At 38.8% G+C, this 22,354-nt stretch overlaps 1 protein-coding gene across 1 annotated transcript in view; it reads right to left on the reverse strand.

The window, feature by feature from the left end:
- Positions 1-7,862: 7,862 nt before the first annotated feature.
- The window catches only part of LOC105485622 (proline-rich protein 20E-like), a 39,095-nt gene continuing 24,603 nt past the window's right edge, over positions 7,863-22,354 (reverse strand). Inside the window, exons 4-5 of the mRNA XM_071081600.1 lie at positions 10,056-10,223; positions 7,863-8,524 (exon numbers count right to left, since the gene is read on the reverse strand). Of these exons, the coding sequence (XP_070937701.1) occupies positions 7,863-8,524; positions 10,056-10,223 (830 nt within the window). The remainder of the gene's footprint in view (positions 8,525-10,055; positions 10,224-22,354) is intronic.

A 22,354-nucleotide genomic window follows, 5' to 3' on the forward strand; every position in this document is an offset into this window, starting at 1 on the left:
CAGGCAGGCAGGCGGGCAGGCGGGCAGGCGGGCAGGCGGGCAGGCGGGCAGGCGGGCGCAGCAGGTTCTGGCTCGGAGCCCAGCAGAAAGCCGACTGCTCGAGGCCCAGCGCGGTCGCTCTTATGTGGCAGCAAGGCAATCACGTAAGAGACAGGCGTGGTCAGAGCGGGGCCGGCTGGGGCGGGCCTGGCTGAGCTTGGAATTTACATTGGGCCAGTCCCCTGCCTGTCAAATGGGGCACTGCTGACATGCCGCCATTTACAGAGTCAATGGTTGATTAATCTAATCATTGAGGAAAAATGCGTAATTACATTTAAGTGCCACCAAAAGGGAGGTGTGGTGCCCTGAAACTGGCTAATAGGAAGATCTGATTAGATTAGATCTGAGCATGGTCAAGGAAAGCATCCAAAGGGGGAAAATTTGGGCTGAAATCTGGAATATAAAATTTGAAATTAGTCAACCTGAACCGGGTTGGGAGAAGCAGGGAGAGAGGCAGTGGAGTGAAGAAAGTGTGCTGAGACCCGGACTGGAAGGGAGCCCGGCCCATTCTGGAAATGGAGAGGAGGTCAGGGCCAGACCCAGAGGTGGTGTCAGGTGGAGGCAGGGGCCACGCAGGAGCTGGTCTTGCTCCAAGCCAGCAGAAAACCATGGAACCGTGTCCTGCAGTGAGTTAACATTTCCAAATGACCAGCCTGGCTGTGAAGGAGAGCCAACCCCGGGTGCACAGAATAACCCAGGAGAGGCACAAAGGCTATTGCAGCCCTCGGGGTTGGGCCCAAGGTTCTATTAGACTAGGACTGTGGGAGGCATAGGAGGAGAAACTTCCTTGGTGGGAGAGAAATTTACAAGAAAATGCGAGACCGAGTGTGGACAGCCCTTGGAGAAGAGATTGCAGTCTTGGCAGCTCGTTCATTCAGACAGAGGTGGACGAAGAACATGCTCTGAATGGGAAGATATGGAGCTTGGCTTGTGCACATTGGGCTGAAGGAGCTTTTGAGCTGCCAAGTGAGTATGTCAAGTGGCCTTTTGTAAAAAGAGTCGAGCTCAGAGAGATGGCGATGGGACTGGAGATGGGTGTGAGACACACACCACTGGCATTTATTGCTGTGGGTGCACACACGGGCGGAGGAAGACAGCAGGAAACACACCTGCACGCTGGAGGGGAAACCACAGTGGATTAGTTGGTTGGTTTGCATGCTTGTTTTTTGGAGAGACGGGTCCTTGCTCTGTAGCCCAGCCTGGAGTGCAGTGGCGTGATCTCGGCTCACTGCGGCTACTTGGGAGGTGGAAACAGCAGAATCGGTTCAAGTGATTCTCCCGTCTCAGCCTCCGGAGTAGCTGGAATACAGATGCGCGCCACCACACCAGGATAATTTTTGTATTTTTTGTAGAGATTAGGTTTAGGTATGTGCCCAGGCTTATCTGGAACTCCTGAGCTCAAGCGATCCTTCCCACTCAACCTCACGAGTAGCTGGGACCACAGGCATAAGCCACCATGCCCGCCTAATTATCATTATTTTTGTTTTTATTTTTTGTAGAGTTTAGGTTTTACTATGTTGCTTGAGCTAATCTCAAACTCCTGGCTTCAAGAAATCCTCCCGCCTCGGCCTCCCAAATCACTGGGATTACAGGCATAAGCCACCACACCCTGCTCCCATAGTGCTGTTTAAAAAATTCTGGCCAGGCATGGTGGCTCATGTCTGTAATCCCAGAACTTTGGGAGATGAAGGTGAGACGATCACTTCAGCACAGGAGTTTGAGACCAGCCCGGGCTACATAACAAGACCCCATCTCTACGAAAAAAAAAAAAAAAAAAAGAAAAAGGAAAAATCTCTCTGATTCTTTTTCTCTAAGCCACTCTAGTGCCTGTGGAGTGGTGTTTCATTGAGGTTCTAACTTGCCTTTCCTTGAAGAGTAATGATGTGTTTAATAGATTTTTAAAACTGTTTTTCTTTTTTTTAGAATAGTTTCAGACTCACAGAAAAGTTGGAGAAAACACAAAAATCTGGTCCTCATCTGCCCTAAATTTACCCTGTTCCTAGAATCTTAAGGTGTGGTACATCTGTCATAATTATTATGGCAATAATAATTGTTGATACATTAATCAATATAATAAATCATTAGGGACTAAAGTCTATGTTTGGTCCTGATTTCCTTGAGTTTGACTTAACATACCTGTTCTGTCCCACGACCCCATCCAGGGTACCAATTTACAATTAGTGATGGCTCCTCTTGGCTGCAACAGTTTCTCACACTTGCCTTGTTTTTGATGACCTTGACACTTTGAATACTGGTCAGATACATTGTAGGATGTCCTCTCCTGAAATTTGTGATGTATTCCTTATGATCTTACTGGAATTCTATGTTTTTGTAAGGAAGATTGCAGAGGGAAAGTGCCATTCCCATCCCATCATGTCTAGAACACACACCATCAACATGGCTTATCACTGCTGGTATTAGTCCCTGTCACCTGGTTGGGGTAGTGTTGATTAGGTTTCTCCACCATAAAGTGATTTTCCCATCTCCTTCTCTACTGTACTTTTTGGAAGTCACTACCAATAGTCTATACTTTTAAAAAGGAAAGGTATGCTTTATCTCGTTGCAGGGGAATAGCTACCTAAATTATTTGGAGTTCTCCTGTTTGTGAAAGATTTTCCTAATCTTCCCCATGTGTTAATTTATTTAATCATTTATTTATATCAGTATGGACTTATGGACTTCTATTGTATACTTTGGTTTATAATCCAATACTTCAGGGGATGAATTATTTAATAATTTAACTAATTATTTTGTTAAATATTTTACTTAAATATTTAATTATTAAATATTTAGTTAATTATTTTGTTACTCAAAGTTTCCAGCTTTGGTCATTGGGAGCTCCTTTAGTTGACTTCTGTGTCCTTTTGTCACCCCCTATCACTGTGGCTTTTGGTTGGGTTTCCTTTCGGGCTGCTCCTTGCTCCCTGGCACCACAGGATGCTCCATATTTATTTGCATATTGTCATCTTTATTGGAGTTTCATGTGCCCACTCACCACACCCATAGATACTTTTGAGAAGTTTCTGTTCTAAACTTTTACTTTTTTTATTGAGTTCACCTTTTTTTTTTTTTTTTTTTTTTTTTTTTGAGTCAAAGTTTTGCTCTTGTCACCCAGGCTGGAGTTCAATAGCACTATCTCGGGTCACTGCAATGGTGCAATCTTGGCTCACTGCAACCTCTGCCTCCTGGGTTCAAACAATTCTCCTGCCTCAGCCTCCTGAGTAGCTGAGACTACAGGAGCCCACCACCACGCCTGGCTAACTTTTATATTTTTATTAGAGACAGGATTTTGCCATGTTGGTCAGGCACGTCTCAAACTCCTGACCTCAGGCGATCTGCCCACCTTGGCCTCCCAAAATGCTGAGATTATAGACGTGAGCCACTGTGTCTGGCCCTTATTGGGTTGACTTTCGATTATTGAGTTGTAAGAGTTCTTTGTGCATTATAGATACAGCTCTTTGATTAATATATGTATTGTGAATGTATTTTACCTGTTTATGGCTTGCCTTTTCATTTTCTTCAAAGAACAGATTTTAATTTTAATAAGCCCAGTGTCTCAAGCTGGAATTCCCAGGAAACCAACACTGAGATGGAAATTAGAGTATGAGGTGTGCCTTTTAGAGATGTGGGAGGGAAAGAAACAGGACCACACATTCTCAATACTGTGCCTCCCCGGACCCCATGGGATGTTCTGACGGTAAAGTGACCTACTAGAACGGTTCTGAGTTGTGGCAACAGGGCCAGGCTTTAATGTCCCCAATGAAGATCGTTGGATGCAAGCTTCCTGGTGAATGGATGTGCCTGTGGGTAAGGACGGGTAGTGTCTCCAGCCAAGACAGTCTCTTAGCAACCATCTGCAAGATCTGAGGACTGTCGAGTGGTGGCAATTCTCACAGCTAGAGATCACAAATCTTTTATTTCTGAAGAAGGGTCTGGTGGCAAATCACAGTGCCCATTGCATAAAATGCATCAATGCTTTATTGTACAATTCATGTTTTTTGTGTCTCATCTAAGAAATCTTTGCCTACTCCAAAGTCATGAAGAATTTTGCAATATTTTCTTCTAGAAGTTTTATAGTTTTTGCTTTTACCTATAGGTTAACAAATCATTTTTGTTAATTTTTGTGTAGATTGCGAAGTAAAGGTTGACATTTATATTTTTAGTTATGGGTATCCAATTTGTTTTGACATCATTTGTTAAAATGAAAGCTGCTTTTTTTTTTCCTTTCTTGAAAGTGGTTTGTTTTAAATTTTATATGGAGAATTAATTTTTAGGGGAAAAAAAGCCATAAAAAAGAATAGTGATTTAAGCCTTTTCCAGCTATCAAAATGGTATGGTATTGGCAAAAGAATAGGTGAATTAGTTGATGAAAATAGATCAGAAACATATATCAGCTAACAATAGCTGACATCTCTTGGACACTGCCCTGTGCTAAGCATTGTTTTCAGTACTTTTCACATCTTCATGCATTCAATCCTCCCAACATTAGTATGTAAGATAATTGTCTAAAGCAAATACAGTAAGTAATATATAGTGGATTTTAGAACATATGAAAAATAAAATCTATAACAACCAAAGCCGCAAGGAGAGAGGAACTGAAAGCATATCCTTGTAGTCCTTACACTATATATGAAGTAATATAGTATTATGCAATCTTCCAAAAGAGAACGCTGCCACAGGCATGGCTTTATTGGTTAATTCTACCAAATATTCATTGAAGAAATAATACCAATTCTACGGAAATTCTGATGGAACAACTATTCTGAAAGAAGAGGTTTGTCTGAGGCTGCATTGTATGAAAAGAAGAATTAGAGGAAAAAGGTACAACCTAAATGGCTTTAAACGGGTTGGGCATTAGTAGTCTCCACTAAAAATACAGAATAAGCCAGGCGTGGTGGCACAAGACTGTGGTCTCAGCTACTTGGGAGGCTGAGGCATGAGAATCACTGCAACCCGGGGAGCAGAGGTTTCAGTAAGCTGAAGCCGCTGCACTCCAGCCTGGGTGAAAGAATGAGACACTGTTTCTAAATAAATAAATAAATAAGTAAATAAATAAACCATGAGAAATGACCAAAGGGTCTTAGTCCCTGCCTGTAGTACCAGCTACTTAGCAGGCTGATGTGGGAAGACCGCCTGAGCTCAGGAGGTACAGGCTGCAGTGAGCTGCACCATTGCACTCCAGCCTGGGTGACTGAATGAGACCGTCTTACTCCATGTACAAATGTTCAATGAAGTATTCTGGTGGTAGAAACATCCTGGAAGCAGCCTATCAGCAGACCATCACCTGCACAACCTAAAGCCTGTCCCTCTTTCAGACAGATATACAGCAAGAAGATAGTGGCACATGTGTTAAGGATGACTGCAAGAGTTCTTTGGCTTTGGGGTGACAGACCCCAGTTGCAAGCCAAGAAGCAGCTCCCACTGCACAGTGTTCATTGTGATCCATGCCATGGTTCAATACGAAGTCGCCTGTGCCTTTTTTGGAGAGGCATGGTCTCCACAGAGGTGTTGGTCCTGACCACACCTGCATTACCTGCCTGGACCCTATAGCCACTTCAACATGACCCCTGGCAGATGGCATGCCAAGTGTTTGTAAAATCAAGGCACAAATGATGCTCTTAATGTACACTTTTGTTTGTATAGATTGTGTGATTCTGGGGAAAGATACAATAGGAATGGAGAACCGAGACGGTAGACATTATTTTTCTACCTTTTTTTTCTGGTTTCGGTAAACACATTTTATATTTGGAATTTGTGAAATTTTAGTAAAAGGACTGTAGTATAAAATAAGCCCAACAGAAGGGTTTATTTAAAAGGATTGAATACACAAGAAAAAAATTATTGATGTAACAGGTTGTCTTTATTTTACTTAGACATTTTACAAATGAGTGAAAAGCAGCTAATAAAACCCTATTTAATAAAATACAAAATCCAATTCACAATACGCCTTTTATCAAACTTGAAAAGATAGGAACTACTTCAACTTAAACATCTATGAGAAACTTGCAGCAAACATCTTGGTTAATGGTGAAACATTTAAAATATTCCCATTAAAGCCAGGAAGAAGCCAAGAGCACTGCCATCAATTTACTGATTCCTTATTTAGCATTTTCAGTGAGTCATGCACTCTCCTTGTTTCTGTTAAACCCAACCCCCCCCCCCACACACCTTTTATTTGATTCATCAAATGTTCTTTGATCCCCTTTTTCCTCAATCTGTTTGAAATTTTAGATTCTATTCCAATTCATTTAGTGGTTCCCAATGGATACCTACATTGAGACTTAAAAATGTGTCAGAGACTAGAGTTTCATTGCTCTTATATTCAGCCACTATATCATTTCCAGGCTCTAGACAAGAACTTCAGTAACTTCTAGCTCCTTCTGAATTTTCTCATGCCCCACATGTCTATGTTAAAGTCTTCTGGGATTTTAATTCTAGGCCATCCATGTTTCTTCCAGAATCATAGTTATCTAGACTTAATAATACAGTTTCCTAATTCCCTTGCTTACTGACTCTTGTTGCATCCCACTTCTTCCAGGTTGTCTGGTTTGGCTTTTTCCTGGCTGAAAAACATGACTTATACTTTCACTGTGCATAACAGCTCCTTTCAAATCGCCTTGTACAATAAGGGAGTTTAGCAGCTTGCACATTATAAGTTGTGTACTCTAAGTTCAGGGGAAGCACAGGCTTCAGGTCCAGTCTGAGTAGGATTCTGCCTTTTTCTCCTTTTTCTGTATGCCATTTCTCCCTTCATGTGGCCTTGCCCTTTAGCTGACACTGCCTGCCTCCTTCTCTCTCCAACAATTTCTTTTTTGTTTTTGAGATGGAGTCTCGCTCTGTAGCCCAGGCTGGAGTGCAGTGGCCGGATCTCAGCTCACTGCAAGCTCCGCCTCCCGGGTTTACGCCATTCTCCTGCCTCAGCCTTCCGAGTAGCTGGGACCACAGGCGCGGCCACCTCGCCCAGCTAGTTTTTTGTATTATTTAGTAGAGAGGGGGTTTCACCGTGTTAGCCAGGATGGTCTCCAACAATTTCTTTGATTGCTCATAGAACAGTAGATTCAGAGTGATTTTCCTCTCGAAGCTGTGAGGATATTGCACCATTGCTTTCCACAGTCATCCATGCTGCCAGGCAAAGTCTAACATCACCCTGGTTCTGCTTTCCTTGTAGGTCTCAGCTCTCAGGCAGCTTTTGGAATGTTCTCTTCACCATACCTCATACTCTCAATGGGTGTTCTTCTTGTATCCTGCTCAGGATTCATATATTTCTTCCATTGGGAGAAATCATTAGCCACGATTTCCTTGTATTTTGCTGTCATACAAATGTTCTGGCTCTCCCGGGAGAGCTCCATGTTAGATGACCTCTGGTCCTCAGAATGATTGTTCTGTCGCACTGTCCATCTCTCTCTTGCCTAAACATCTAGTTTTTACTGATATTTTCCTCAGTCCTATCTATTCTGTGATTCAAACCATCAACATAACTTTGGATTCCGACAACCTTGTTTTTCATCCCAAGTATCTCTATTGGCTTTTAATATAAGCACAGTAAGATTAGGGGAACTGCCGGCTTATTTTAAAAAGCATTGAGGAACTCCATGCATGTGCAACTTTGACAGAAAGTACAAAGCAAGGACCAGAGGGGCATTGGAAGCAGATGGACTACTGTCAAGGTCCTGGGAGGAGTGCATAGAGGCTCCATCCTGACAACACAAAGTGAGGGTTCCCGAGGGGAGGAGTGGAGTCGAAATGGGGCTGGAGTTTGGGGGTGGGGGAAAGTCCAGGTGGAAGAAAGGGAGGCTGGGAACAATGTGGGTGACAGATAAACGTCAGTATGCAATGTCGGTGATGAACACGGGGACCCCTTGCACATAGGTGCCACTGGGGGTTTGAATTACCTGTAAAACATCTGAGCCACCCAGAGTCCTAAACCTGATGCAGGGATAGAGGATCAACATGGGTTCCCAGGCAACAGCCTCAGGGCCAAAGACAGGGGGCGGCTCCTGATGCCCCATCTCAGGCTGGGCTACTTCGGGTCCTGGGCCTTCCACAGTTCTAGGCACAGGAGCTGTTCCAGGAAAAGAGAAGGCTGAGGTCTGCCTGATTTCCGGTTCCCCCTGGTGGCCTGGCTCTCCATGTTGGTGCAATTGGATGTGCATGTCTGGTCCCAGCAAGCGTTCTGCCCCCTGTCTCTGGCCAGCTTCCCTGCGTGGCCCATGCCCTCTACCACGGCCTCGCCCTGCCCGCGGGCTTCCTCCCCGCCACCGACCTCTTTCTGCAGGAGGAGCCGACTCTGTGCCAGCTGGGGCCTCCGGTCTCAAGGGTTTCACGTAAGCAATGGGTTTTGAGGGTTGGGCTGGCTCTGCGGGTGTATCTACTTCTAAGGAGTCTTCAGGGTCCACAACAGAGCAGCTTGGCTCTGTAGGATGCCCACTTGAGGCAAAAAGAGAAGCAGAGTGTGAGGATAGTGGGCATGGGCTGCCCAGGAAGCCTTAGGGGAACGAAGATGAGGGGAGGGGTTCAGGGAGCGCTCCGGGGAGCCCCTGGGAACACAGTGAGGGTCAGGAGAGGCCTGCAAGGTGAGCCCTCAGGAGTTCTGTCTGCCCAAGGGCCTACAGCACTTTCCATGAGCTTTCCATTGCAAGTCCTTGCAACAACCTCGTCAGTCGGATATTATGATCTCGATTTTGCTAATGAATAAATGAATCCACAGTTCCCTAGAGAAATTGAATTGAAATAAAAATGGCATACTTCCTGCCCTCACTGAGGTTCAGCTTCAGTAGGAGAGACAAAGAGAACACCAAAAAATGAAAGATGCTAATGAGCGACCAGTTGGGTGTTGAAGTGTGTCACAAGAGAGATGGGTCTGGATCCAGAATGCCTGGGCTGTATTCCCAGGCAGCTTAGTGTACCTCGGCATCGGTTCCCCTTTTCATAAACTGGTATAATACCATGCCGACCCCTAGATCCTTACAAGAACTGAGTTACTAAAGGTGAAAAGTTTACATTAGTATCTATTTCAACCAAGCACCTTAATATGTGTTGGAAAGGAGATGATCAAAAAGTCTTGCTGGAGGAGTTAACATAAGCCAACTTGGAGAAAATAGTTTATGCCACAAATGAGACTTTCCAAAAATATCTATCAATATCCCTAGAGAGATGGAAGGAATTTTACCCATACATTAATTATAGGATACTTTTAAAAGTAGACAGATTAAAAAACCCAGAGACAACAGGGTTTTTTGAAATTAAAATCATGAGAGAAGAAACAAAAATCTCCATGGACATTTGAGAATGAAGTTGAGAAGATCTCCCAGAAAAGAAAGCAATAATCTAAAAGATGGAAAGAAGGATAAAACATAAGAAAATTAGAGGCATGTTGTCAGTGAGACGTATCACCATAAAATTTCAGAGTGCTGGTGATAAAGAGAAGATTCTAAAAGATTCAAGAGAGAGGGAGAAAGAGAAAGAAAGGAAAAGTCACATGCAAAGGGCTAGGATTCAACATGTCTCAAAAATCAGATGTCTCAAAAGCAGCAGTTAAATCTAGAAAATAACAGAAAATGTCTTCAAAATTTCAAGGGAAATGGATTTCCCACCTAAAATTTCATATCCAACCAAAGTTTCACTGAAGAATCAGGGAGGGGCCGGGCGCGGTGGCTCAAGCCTGTAATCCCAGCACTCTGGGAGGCCGAGACGGGCGGATCACGAGGTCAGGAGATCGAGACCATCCTGGCTAACACGGTGAAACCCCGTTTCTACTAAAAATACACACACAAAAAAACTAGCCAGGCGAGGTGGCGGGCGCCTGTAGTCCCAGCTACTCGGGAGACTGAGGCAGGAGAATGTCGTAAACCCGGGAGGTGGAACTTGCAGTGAGCTGAGATCCAGCCACTGCACTCCAGCCTGCGCGACAGAGCGAGACTCCATCTCAAAAAAAAAAAAAAAAAAAAAAAGAAGAAGAATCAGGGAGGGTAGAATAATCAATCAAGATGTTTCAGACAAGCAAGATCTTACATAACCTGCTCTGAATGGGAAGATACAGAGTTTGGCTTGTGCACACTGGGTTGAAGGAGCTTTTGAGCTGCCAAGTGAAGATGTCAAGTGGCCTTTTGTAAAAAGAGTCGAGCTCAGAGAGATGGCGATGGGGCTGGAGATGCGTGTGAGACACACACCACTGGTGTTTATTGCTGTGAGTGCACACACAGGAGGAGGAAGACAGCAGGAAACACACCAGGACACCGGAGGGGAACCCACAGTGGGTTAGTTCGTTGGTTTGCATGCTTGTTCTTTAGACAGAGGGATTCTCGCTCTGTAGCCCAGGCTGGAGTGCAGTGGTGCAATCATGGCTCACTGCAACTACTCGGTTCAAGCGATTCTCCTGTCTCAACCTCCCAAGTAGCTGTAGTACAGATGCGTGCCACCACACTGGGCTAATATTTGTATTTTTTATAGAGATGAGGTTTCATTATGTGCCCAGGCTTGTCTGTAACTCCTGAGCTCAATCGATCCTTCCCGCTCAACCTTATGAGTAGCTGGGACCACAGGCTCAAGCCACCATGCCCGGCTAGTTATCATTATTTTTGCTTTTATTTTTTTGTGGAGTTTAGGTTTCGCTATGTTGCTGGGGCTAATCTCAAACTCCTGGCCTCAAGCAATTCTCCCGCCTTGTCCTCCCAAATCATTGGGATTACAGGCATAAGCCACCACACTCTACTCCCATCGTGTTGTTTAAAAAATTCTGGCCAGGCATGGTGGCTCATGTCTGTAATCCCAGTACTTTGGGAGATGGAGATGAGAGGATCACTTCAGTTTGAGACCAGTCCGGGCTACATAGCAAGACCCCATCTCTACAAAAACAAACAAACAAACAACAAAAAAATTACCCTTGTGGGGTGGTGCCTGCCTGTGGTCCCAGCCGCTAGGAAAGCTGAGATGGGAGACTTGCTTGAGCCTGGTAGATCAAGACTGCAGTGAACCGAGATTGTATGGCTGCATTCCAGTCTGGGACAGAGTGACACCTTGTCTCAAAAAACAAACAAACAAAACAAAACAAAAAAACAAAAACAAACAACAACAACAAAAAAAATGGTGTATAAATAATACAATTCCAGTTAGATTCTCAATATTTTTTATTTTTGTTGTTGCTTTTGTTCTTTAAAAAATTCAACTTTATTAAGGTACAATTTACACATAGTAAAATGCATCCATTTGAAGCACACAATATGGTGAGTTTGATAAACATGTAGACATGCAGACATGGGTAACCGTCTCCTCAATAAACATAAGAATAATTTCATCACTGGGACAGTTCCCTTTTGTCCCTTTGCCACCAGCCCCATTCTCCCATTCTCTGCCCCAGGAAACCACTGATCCGCTTCTTATCTCTATAGATTATTTTTGCCTGTTCTAGAATTTCACATAAATGGAAGCATACAGTATGTCCTCTTTTCTGCTGGGTTTCTCTTGCTTGATAAAATGTTGTTGAGGTCTATCTATGTTACAGAATGCGTGAGTCATTCATTCATTTTCATTGCTGAGTAGTGTTCCGTTCCACAAATAAACCACCATTTGTTTATCCAGTCACTACCAGCTGACAGACACAGATTGGGTTGTTTCCAGTTTGCAGCTATTGTGAATAAAACTGCTAAGAACACTCATGTACAAGACTTTGCATACACATATGCTTTCATTTTACTTGGGTAAATATCTACAAGTGAAATTTTTGGGTCAAATATCAAGAGCTTTTTTTAGATTTTTAAAAAATTATCATATTGCTTTCCAAATTGATTGTGGGATTTTGCATTCCTTCCTGAAATGTATGAGGGTTTTAGGTGCTCCACATTACCTGTCAACTCTTGGTGTTGTTGAATCATTTTCTCTAAGGCACTCTGGTGTCTATGGAGTGGTGTCTCATTGAGGCTCTAACTTGCCTTTGCTTGATGACTAATGATGTGCTTAATAGATTTTTAAAAATCAGTGTTTTTATTTTAGAGTAGTTCCAGACTCACAGAAAAGTTGGAGAAAACACAGAAAGCTCTCATCTGCCCTAAATTTACCCTGTTCCTAGAATCTTACAGTGTGGTACATTTGTCATAATTATTATGGCAATAATAATTGTTGATACATTTATTATCAACAATAATAAATCAATATAATACATCATTATTAATTAAAGTCTATGTTTGGTCCTGATTTCCTTGGTTTTGCCCTAACATGTATTTTCTGTCCCAAGACCCCATCAAGGGTACCACATTACAATTACAATTAGCCATGGCTCCCCTTGGCTGTGACAGTTTCTCACACTTGCCTGTTTTTGATGACCTTGACACTTTCAATACAGGTCAGATATATTGTAGGATGTCCTCTCCTAAAATTCTTCTGATGTATTTCTTATGATCTGACTGGAATTATATGTTTTTGTAAGGAAGATTACAGAGGGAAAGTGCCATTCCCATCCCATCCTGTCTAGAGCACACACCATCAACATGGCTTATCACTGCTGGTATTAATCCTGGTCACCTGGCTGGGGCAGTGTTGATTAGGTTTCTCCACCATAAAGTGATTTTCCCACCTCCTTCTCTACTGTGCTTTTTGCAAGTCACTACCTATAGTCTATACTTTAAAAAAGGGAAGTTATGCTTTATCTCCTTGCAGGGGAATAGCTACCTCAATTATTTGGAGTTCTCCTGTGTGGAGGATTTGCCTGTTCTTCCCCATGTGTTTATTTATTAAATCATTTATTTATATCAGTATGGACTTATGGACATCTATTGTATACTTTGGTTTATAATCCAATACTTCAGGGGATGAACTATTTAATAATTTAGCTAATTATTTCATTACCTATTTTACTTAAATATTTAATTATTAATTATTTAGTTAATTACTTTGTTACTCAAAGTTTCCAGCTTTGACCACTTGGAGCTCCTTTAGTTAGCCTCTGTGTCCTTTTGTCACCCCCCATCACTGTGGCTTTTCGTTTGGTTTGGTTTGCAGCTGCTCCTTGCTCCCTGGCACCGCAGGATGCTCTATGTTTATTTGCATATTCTCATCCTTATTGGGGTTTCATAAGCTCCAAAGCCATGAAAAGTTTTGCAACATTTTCTTCTAGAAGTTTTACAGTTTTTGCTTTTACCGATAGGCTAACAAACCATTTTTGTTAATTTTTGTGTAGATTGTGAAGTAAAGTTTGAGATTAATATTTTTAATTATGGATGTCCAATTTGTCCCAATATCATTTGTTAAAATAAATGCTGCTTTTTTTTCCCTTTCTTGAAAGTGGTGAAATGTTTTAAATTTTATATGGAGAAGTAAGTTTTGGAGGACAAAAGCCATAAAAAAGAATAGTGAGTTGAGCCTTTCCTAGCTATCAAAATGGTATGGTATTGGCAAAGGAATAGGTGAATTAGTTGATGAGAATGGATCAGAAACATATAACAGCTAACAATAACTAACATCTATTGGACACTGCCATGTGCCAGACATTGTTCCCAGTACTTTTCACATATTCATGCATTCAATCCACCCAACATTAATGTGTAAGATAATTGATTGTCAAAAGCAAAAATAATAGGTAATATATAGTGGGTTTTAGAACATGTGAAAAATGAGGCCGGGCGCGGTGGCTCAAGCCTGTAATCCCAGCACTTTGGGAGGCCGAGACGGGTGGATCACGAGGTCAGGAGATCGAGACCATCCTGGCTAACACGGTGAAACCCCGTCTCTACTAAAAATACAAGAAAATTAGCCGGGCGAGGTGGCGGGCGCCTGTAGTCCCAGCTACTCGGGAGGCTGAGGCAGGAGAATGGCGTGAACCCGGGAGGCGGAGCTTGCAGTGAGCCTAGATGGCGCTACTGCACTCCAGCCTGGGGCACAGAGCAAGACTCCGTCTCAAAAAAAAAAAAAAAAAAAAAAAAAAGAACATGTGAAAAATGAAATCTATAACAACCAAAGTCCCAAGGAGACAGGAATTGAAAGCATATCATTGCAGTCCTAACTCTACACATGAAGTAGTATAATATTATGCAAACTTCCAAAAGAGAACCCTGTCACAGGCATGGCTTTACTGGTTAATTCTACCAGACATTCATTGAAGAAATAATACCAATTCTACAGAAGTTCTGGTGGGACAACAATTTTGAAAGAAGGATTTTGGTTGAGACTGCATTGTATGGAATGGTGAATTAGAGGAAAATGGTACAACCTAAATGGGTTTAAACTGGTTGGGCATTACTAGGACTGCTTGGAAAGTTTGAATATTAATTCCATACTGGAAAATAATATTGTGTAAAGAAATGTGTTAAACATCCTGAGTGTGAAAATTGAATTGCAATTTTTATAGAAAAACTCCTTAAAGTTTTAATTTAAATAAATTCAAGCCATCTACTAAGGTGGTGGCATGGAAAAGGATGAAGACAGGTAGAAGGGGGAAAGTCAAAATGCAGTTATTTTATTTGGGAAGATAATGAGTTCAATTGTTAATGTTTTGTTAGAAGCCATTTATAAGGAAATCCAGTTAGAAATTTATGGTAGAATAGTATCATCTAATACGGTTAAGAAAATAATATAGTTTCTTCACATATAATTGGTTTGCTTTTAGTGCTGAACTTAATTATTGATTGAATTTACCCATTCTCTTTCCCAAAACAGTTTTCTTGTATAGATTCCCAATATTGAGCTTAAATAATAATGTCTGGTTTTAGTAACTCCAGAATATATTTTCTCAAATTGATCTTCTAATTGCATCTATAATAAAGCTTTATTATCTGTTTAAAACTTCTCAATATCTCTCTTTTGTCCTAAATATTTAATATATAGCCAGAACTTACAACTATTTATAATCTTATCTTCATGAGACGTCTAAGCCACATTTCCAGTTAAACTTACCCTAACACTCAATACTCTACACTCAGCTATTTCAAGTTTCAGAAACATACCATATTCTCTTGCAGCGTCTGAACTTGTGCATATGGTTTCTCTTTTCTAAAACCCCCATCCACACCCAAGTAAATTAACTCATCTATCAAGAGACTTAGAGTCTTCCCTGGTTTCCAGGCTATGTTAGTAGTCATTCTACTAATATGCTCCCATGCTACTACCAACTTACTTTTACTATGGTACGTATAATAATCTGTTACAAATGTTTGCTTATACAAGTTTTTGCAAGTAGGTAGTAAATATTCTAAATTTGGAAATGCATTATCTTTTTATATATTTGTCTTCCTGACTCAATGGCCAGATCATGGAAGTTGTTTGGTAAATGTTCACCTAATTAATAAATGACTAATTTGGTAATGTAAAAATAGTTTGAGTAATGGCATTAATGATAACAAAGAAAGCATAACCAGGCAGCTGTAGGCTTTAGTGTAGTATTTATGAGTATTTAAGTGTTTATAATTAGTATCTTTTAATGTTCAATACACTTTCATTCTTCTAGATCAGCACATTTGTAAAGATTCATAACTTGCCAAAATCTAAATCTAAGCATCAAAAGTTAAGAATATAAAAAAGCAATTTTACAGTTTAGAAGTCTATAAAAACATCAGTAAGCAGATATCGTAAATCACTAATAGATACAAACTTTCTCAGAGCACAACATAACCATGCTGAAAAGTGCTGTAGATATAACTTGTAGCAAACCTTTCAAGGAAAACTCTATTAATCTTAATTTTTACTGTTGCGTTTATCAAAATTAATGCATGGAAGATTATATATGTGAGCTATTTATATGATAATGAAATTGTGTAAAATCTGTGGTATGCACAAATCAAACATTTATATTTGCTTCCTTTCTTGCTTGCTTATTTTGTTATATTTGTGACTTGTAGTTTATTTTCGTATGTCACATTTATGAACAGGAAATTGTAATCTATATAAACTATATTCACAGAAGATATTGTATTATAATGACTTTTTTGGTGTTTTCTGATGCATTTTCTCATTCTCTAATATATTATAAACATATTCTCTAAATCGTTGTATATATTATTACATTTTCAACAGACAAAATCTACACAAGTACTTCTAAATGAACTTGGAATTTGGTCAGGTCATGCCACAGAACATGTTAAACATATTCAGTCATTTTGTAAATTTATGCCTACTTAATAAAATCAGAAAGTAGTGTCACCTTTTGAATTAGGAAAAGTAATTATAGAAAAATATTTCTCAAGTTTAAAAGGGGCATTTTTCTGCCATCCCCATGCCCCGAGTAATGTGAAGATAATGAGAATCTGACATAAATCAAATTATCTACATCTTGAAACTGTAAAGTTTATCTCTATTCTGTATTTTGTCCTTTGACTTTCTATAGAACTTTCTTACACAGCTGCCCAGGAGGACAATACTACCCTTCATGTTCTAATGAAAATTCCATCTCAAAGGCATTCATTTCTTAGCTTCGTTTTAAAGTTGTGAACTGGTTGTATTATCCACATATTTTTATGTAGATATTATTTTGCCATTTCTCTTTTCTTCCAACTTTTCTAATTGTACAAATACTATAAACTGAGAAATTTATCTTTTTGAACTACCTCATTAGATTGTTTGATTTCTTTCTATAGCCTTGGCTTTTTCTGCAATTCTTTGAGTAAATAAACACTTTTGACGTCAGATCTTTTATTCCATTCTATATCTTCTGTATTCTCCCGCCTTTCTTTACTCATTTAATCCTAGACTTCAAAAGACTTTTTTTTTTTCTTGTTGGATTGCAAACTTAATTATGTAATAATATCCAGTAGGAAATTGGTCAGCAAACAATTCTGATATACAAGTAACTTCTCAAAACGTGTTAATGTATTCTCTTTTGTAATATAAAGATTGTAGTTTCTACTACAATATTTAAATTTTTATTATATACATACATACATTTATTGAATATATTAAAGTTTAAAACTTTTATCACAAGGGGCTGCAAATATTAATAATGCTTTTCTTTTCTTTTATTTTTTTCTTTGAGACAAAGTCTCACTCTGTTGCACAGTGGCACTGTCTCAGCTCACTACAACCTCTGCCTCCCGGGTTCAAGCGATTCTCCTGCCTCAGCCTCCCAAGTAGCTGAGATTACAGGTGTCTGCCACCATACCAGGCTAATTTTTTGTGTTTTTAGTAGAGACAGAGTTTTACCATATTGACCAGGCTGGTCTCAAACTCCTGACTTCGTTTTGCCCGCCTCAGCCTCCCGAAGCGCTGGGGTCACAGGAGTGAGCCACTGTGCCTGGCCTGATAATGCTTTTCAAAGTATTTTCAGGTAGGAGTTTAATTAGTGTGTGCAATAAAATCACGAGCAATTTCATTTGGGGTTTAATATTCTGAGCTTCAATTAAGTCATCAGAAATTCTGAGGCAAGTGAAGCGTGTAAAGTTGAAAATGCTTTTAATTGTTTATAAATTTTATTTTGAACATTACTATAGTTACTGAATCTAAACCACTTTAAAGCAACATTAGCTTTAATTATATGATATATTTGGTCATTTTATCTAAAATTTGCAGTCTGAAATAGGTGACTAAATATTATATAAATATGTATAAATATAACAACAGCTATTGCCAGGAACCTTTTAAATTATGAAGATTTCTGCTGATTAGGAGTAAATCTTTAAACTTTACACCACTATTAGTTTCAAAGGCAAAACAATTTTATGTGTTTTATTTCTTATCCATTATTTTCCTCCTTTATACTTCAATTCTCTGTTCTTATAAAAATACAGTTTAATTTATGAATGCAATTTGAGTACACTTATTGAAATAATATTGCAACATTTGAATAAAACAAATATTTTCACATGGTCCCTAAGCGTATATTTTATTCTTATTCCTGTATCTATTTGCTTAAGAATTAGTGGCATATTGTCAAATAACGTTTGTACTTTTGTGCCTGGAGTTTTCAATTTAGACATTGTTTATTGAATTCCAACTATGGAAAATAAGAAATTATTTCTTTTACTAGTTTTCAACCTACGTTTCCACTTCTATCATCATTGAAAAAGAGTATCAGTTTTTTAAATTACTATTTAGTGCTCTCATTGTTAATACTATTAAATGTAGTTGACAGCTAGATTGGTATAATTGCATTTCTGTTTCTTTAATTATGTCACTGATTTTTATTTGAATTTATTCTCAAGGGCCTGCTGATTCTTGGACCTTTGTTCATACTTCAAAAACTCTAAATGTGGTTCTGAGCTTGACTTCTTTCAGATTTCAGGATAGGGAGAAGGTCAAGAACTGAATTGTTTGCTTTAAAGAGACTCAGAAGTCAGTGAGTATTGGTTTTTTTTAAGCAGGTTTTTAAATAATTTAATTCAGATAAAATGCCTCCAATCTGCTTATAATTATGAGAATTCTGAGATGTTAGCAGGGGAAGGGGCCAGTGTTACTAACTATTCAGTATGGAAACTTTCAACGAATCTCCTTGTTTTTATTGACATCTTATCCCTCCAATCCCCTCCTCCTTGAGCGCTTCCTTATATTTCTAGTCCAAACCTTTTATAGCCCACCCTCATCTCAATAATAATCATTTACTCTTTGCCTAGGGGAGGCTTCAGGGGAATTAAATTGCCTATCCATCTGAACTAGAAGTAGGATTTGGGATTCCGTCATTGTCTCTAAATGATTTCTACCCAGTCCTCTTCTTTTCAGCTGCACTTCACACTTAAACCTTTGGGAAAACAGTACCTAAAAATTCAAAGGTTTTATTCACATATCTACAGCAATAATAGTCTTACTGAGAATGATATTCAAGACTCTTTATCTTGGCCTTATAGGCAAGTCGATTTTACATTTCTTTGCTTTTTTGAGTCAGTTACCAAAAATTATTGATTTCCATCTTCTGAAATCATATTTAAATTTTTAATTGGCTCTCAGATTTATTATTGTCTGATGAAAATTTTAACTAATTAAAAAAATTCTTGATGCTACATTAGTAAGATTGTGAAAAGAAACATTAATAAATACAGTCAATAAATTTGCCATTTTTATCAGAAGACTCAAACTATTCGTTTTCATACATTAGGGTGAAATTGAACAAACATACACTCTGGTGCATAAATTTTTATATAGCTAAATATATATATATCACACATGTTTGCATATATCTCATATACTCATATAGAATATATGAGTTCTCTAAATCTATATCTTCTTGCCTCTATCTAGAGAATAATAGGATTGAAAAAGAAAATACTGTTATAGTACCAAAAATAATAATATAAATTCATTCATTATTTTTAACTTTCACTTTTCAGATATCACTTCAGTTTCAGTTCGTTTTGGTCCAGTAGAAGACGTCCTTATGACCATTTCTGTTTTTTTTTTTAGGGATTCCATAACAAATTGCCACAAATGAGGTGTCTTGAAACAAAGAAAATGTATTCTGTCAATAGGGAAATAAATTCCTATTCAATACATGGTGCTGGGATAACTGGCTAGCCATATGTAGAAGAATGAAATTGCCTATCACCATATACAAGGAAACCTGCCTATCACCGTAAGCAAAAATTAACCCAAGATAGGTTAAAGACTTAAATGTAAGTCCTCAGACTATAAAAATCAATAGAAGAAAGACTTCAATCATTTGTGTTGCGTGGTTTGCAGCTGAATAACTGGAATCTCTGCCTCCTCTCTCCCTTGGTCTTCTTCCCAGTGTGTGTGTGTGTGTGTGCCTGGCTTTCTAATGGTGACACCAGTATTGGATATAGGGACCACCCTATCCTGTGTGACCGCATCTTAACCAATTATATTTGCAAAGACCCATTTACAAATAAGATCACATTGCAATTTTGAGGTTGGCGTTAATCTTGAGTGGACACTATTCAGTCTAGTACACTATCATTTTCTGATTCTACTGACTTTAAGATTCTTTAGGATTCTCTTTCTCTTTCTGAAATTCATCCTACAGTAGGTAATTTTACTGCATGTTATATATATATATATATATTTAATAACTGACCTACCAGATTTAGATCAATCATAAAATAAGCACAACTGCTTTTTCAGTTGTTATTAAATTACCAGAATAGCTAATGCTATATTCTTAAGGTTTTGGTAGATTCCAGTTGCTTTTATGTCCTCTTTTTGTTTTTGTTTTTATTTTAAAAATATGATCAAATGAGTTTCTAAATCTAAAGCTTGTAATATATCAGAGGTTTTGCATTTTTTCCTGATTCTGAATAATCAAAATCAGAAAAAAAAGCATATCTATTCTTATTTAGTTGTAAATATCACAGTCATTTACATAACACCTTGATAACAGATACTTTAAACTGCAACTTTTTTGACCATTCCTTCTGAATTAAGTAGAAAATGCTAAAAGCTTACCAGAAAGTGAAATAGAAGAACTAGTTCATATCTTCTTTTTAATTCAAGCAAATGACAAAATATAGCTCTGCAGGAGAATATAATGATCTCAGCATATGTTCATCTGCCTTGTATGTATAATCATTTTCTTTTGTATCATGTCTTAGAGAAATTATTATTATGATTTGAATATTGGGAAATCACAGGTATAATTACTGACAGGGAAGTATTAGTTTGCACATTAAGCTATGATTTTATATAGAAATATGTCTTTGTTTTTATAATATTAAATATGTATTAAATTTACAATATTAATAAATAAATCCCCAATTTTTATGATCACCTTATTTAAATCAGGATTAATTGTGGGTACAAGGATTTAAGAAAAGTATATTTTGAGCAAATCTGAGGAAAATGAACATACTAGTAGTGGAAAAGATGAAGATTTATGATCCAAAGTTCTCAAAATGTCCATTATTTTAGCAAGTCCATAAGTAGCACAAAAATCATGGGTTCCCTACTAGAGCTACTAAACACAATAGGTGGTCTTACTGCAGTAGGAGTGTCTAAATAAAACCTGATGATCTTCAATATCTTCCTTGAGGAAGTAGCAATTGAGGGATGTCATGGGCAGGTAACTGAGATATGATGAAAAAGTAGAATAACATATGTAAGCTATTTCTTTTTCCTTTTAAATCAATAAAAATATATAAATTTATTATATAATATAATAAATATAGCATGTGTAGCAAATAGAATTGGGAGCAGTAGAGATTCTAAAATCCCATATGTTTGATAGTATCATGTTCTGGCAATTCCAAACAACTCAATTATAAAAGAAAATGTGGCACATATACACCATGGAATACTATGCAGCCATAAAAAGGATGAGTTCATGTTTTTTGCAGGGACATAGATGAAGCTGAAAACCGTCATTATCAGCAAACTAACACAGGAACAGAAAACCAAACACTTCATGTTCTCACTCGGAAGTGGGAGTTGAACAATGAGAACACATGGACACAGGGAGGGGAACATCACACAGTGGGGCCTGTTGGGGGATGGGGGGTTAGGGGAGGGATAGCATTAGGAAAAACATCTAATGTAGATGACGGGTTAATGGGTGCAGCAAACCACCATGGCACGTGTATAACTATGTAACAAAGTGGCACATTCTGCACATGTATCCCAGAACTTAAAGTATAATTTTTTGAAAAGTAAAAAAAAAAAAAAAAAAAAAAAAAAAATTCCCTCACCCCTACTCCACTCATCCCACAATCCTTCCAGTTTTTGTACCACTGGGGAGAAGTATTCCTGACGCAAACTTCACTGCTTCCTGCTTTGAAGGAATCCTCTATCCTGTGGATATCCCTCCACAGATAGTAAGTTCTTAATGCAGGGGATGGAAGGGCACACACAGAGGTGGGAGGTGGAGGATATGATGGATAAGGTGGATGGGGTAATGAAGATGGCATGGAAGACTATACGGTATTTCATATATAATTGCTAAATCTGCGTATTTTGCATCTGAATTAAGAATCCAAACATTTTTAAAAGTTCTGAATTTCATGCAGGTAAGAGAGAAAATAAGCAATAGTACCTAATGTTGATACTTGTGAATTTTCTGTCTCTGTGTTTTTAGAAGTATTAGACATGATTTTATTAATTGACTGACAACCCAATATCTAACCTGGTTCGTCCTCACCTTTCTGCCTCCCTTCTTTCCTCCTTCCTCTTCTTCCTCTTCCTTCCTTCCTTCCTTCCTTCCTTTCTTTCTTTCTTTCTTTCTTTCTTTCTTTCTTTCTTTCTTTCTTTCTTTCTTTCTTTCTTTCTTTCTTTCTTTCTTTCTTTCTTTCTTTTTTCTTTCTTTCTTTCTCTCTCTCTTTCTCTCTCTCTCTTTCTTTCTTTCTCTTTCTTTCTTTCTTTCTTTCTTTCTTTCTTTCTTTCTTTCTTTCTTTCTTTCTTTCTTTCTTTCTCTCTTTCTCTCTCTCTCTCTTTCTTTCTTTCTCCTTCCTTCCTTCCTTCC

This window comes from Macaca nemestrina, chromosome 16 (assembly GCF_043159975.1).
Source record: "Macaca nemestrina isolate mMacNem1 chromosome 16, mMacNem.hap1, whole genome shotgun sequence".
Lineage (NCBI taxonomy): Eukaryota > Metazoa > Chordata > Mammalia > Primates > Cercopithecidae > Macaca > Macaca nemestrina.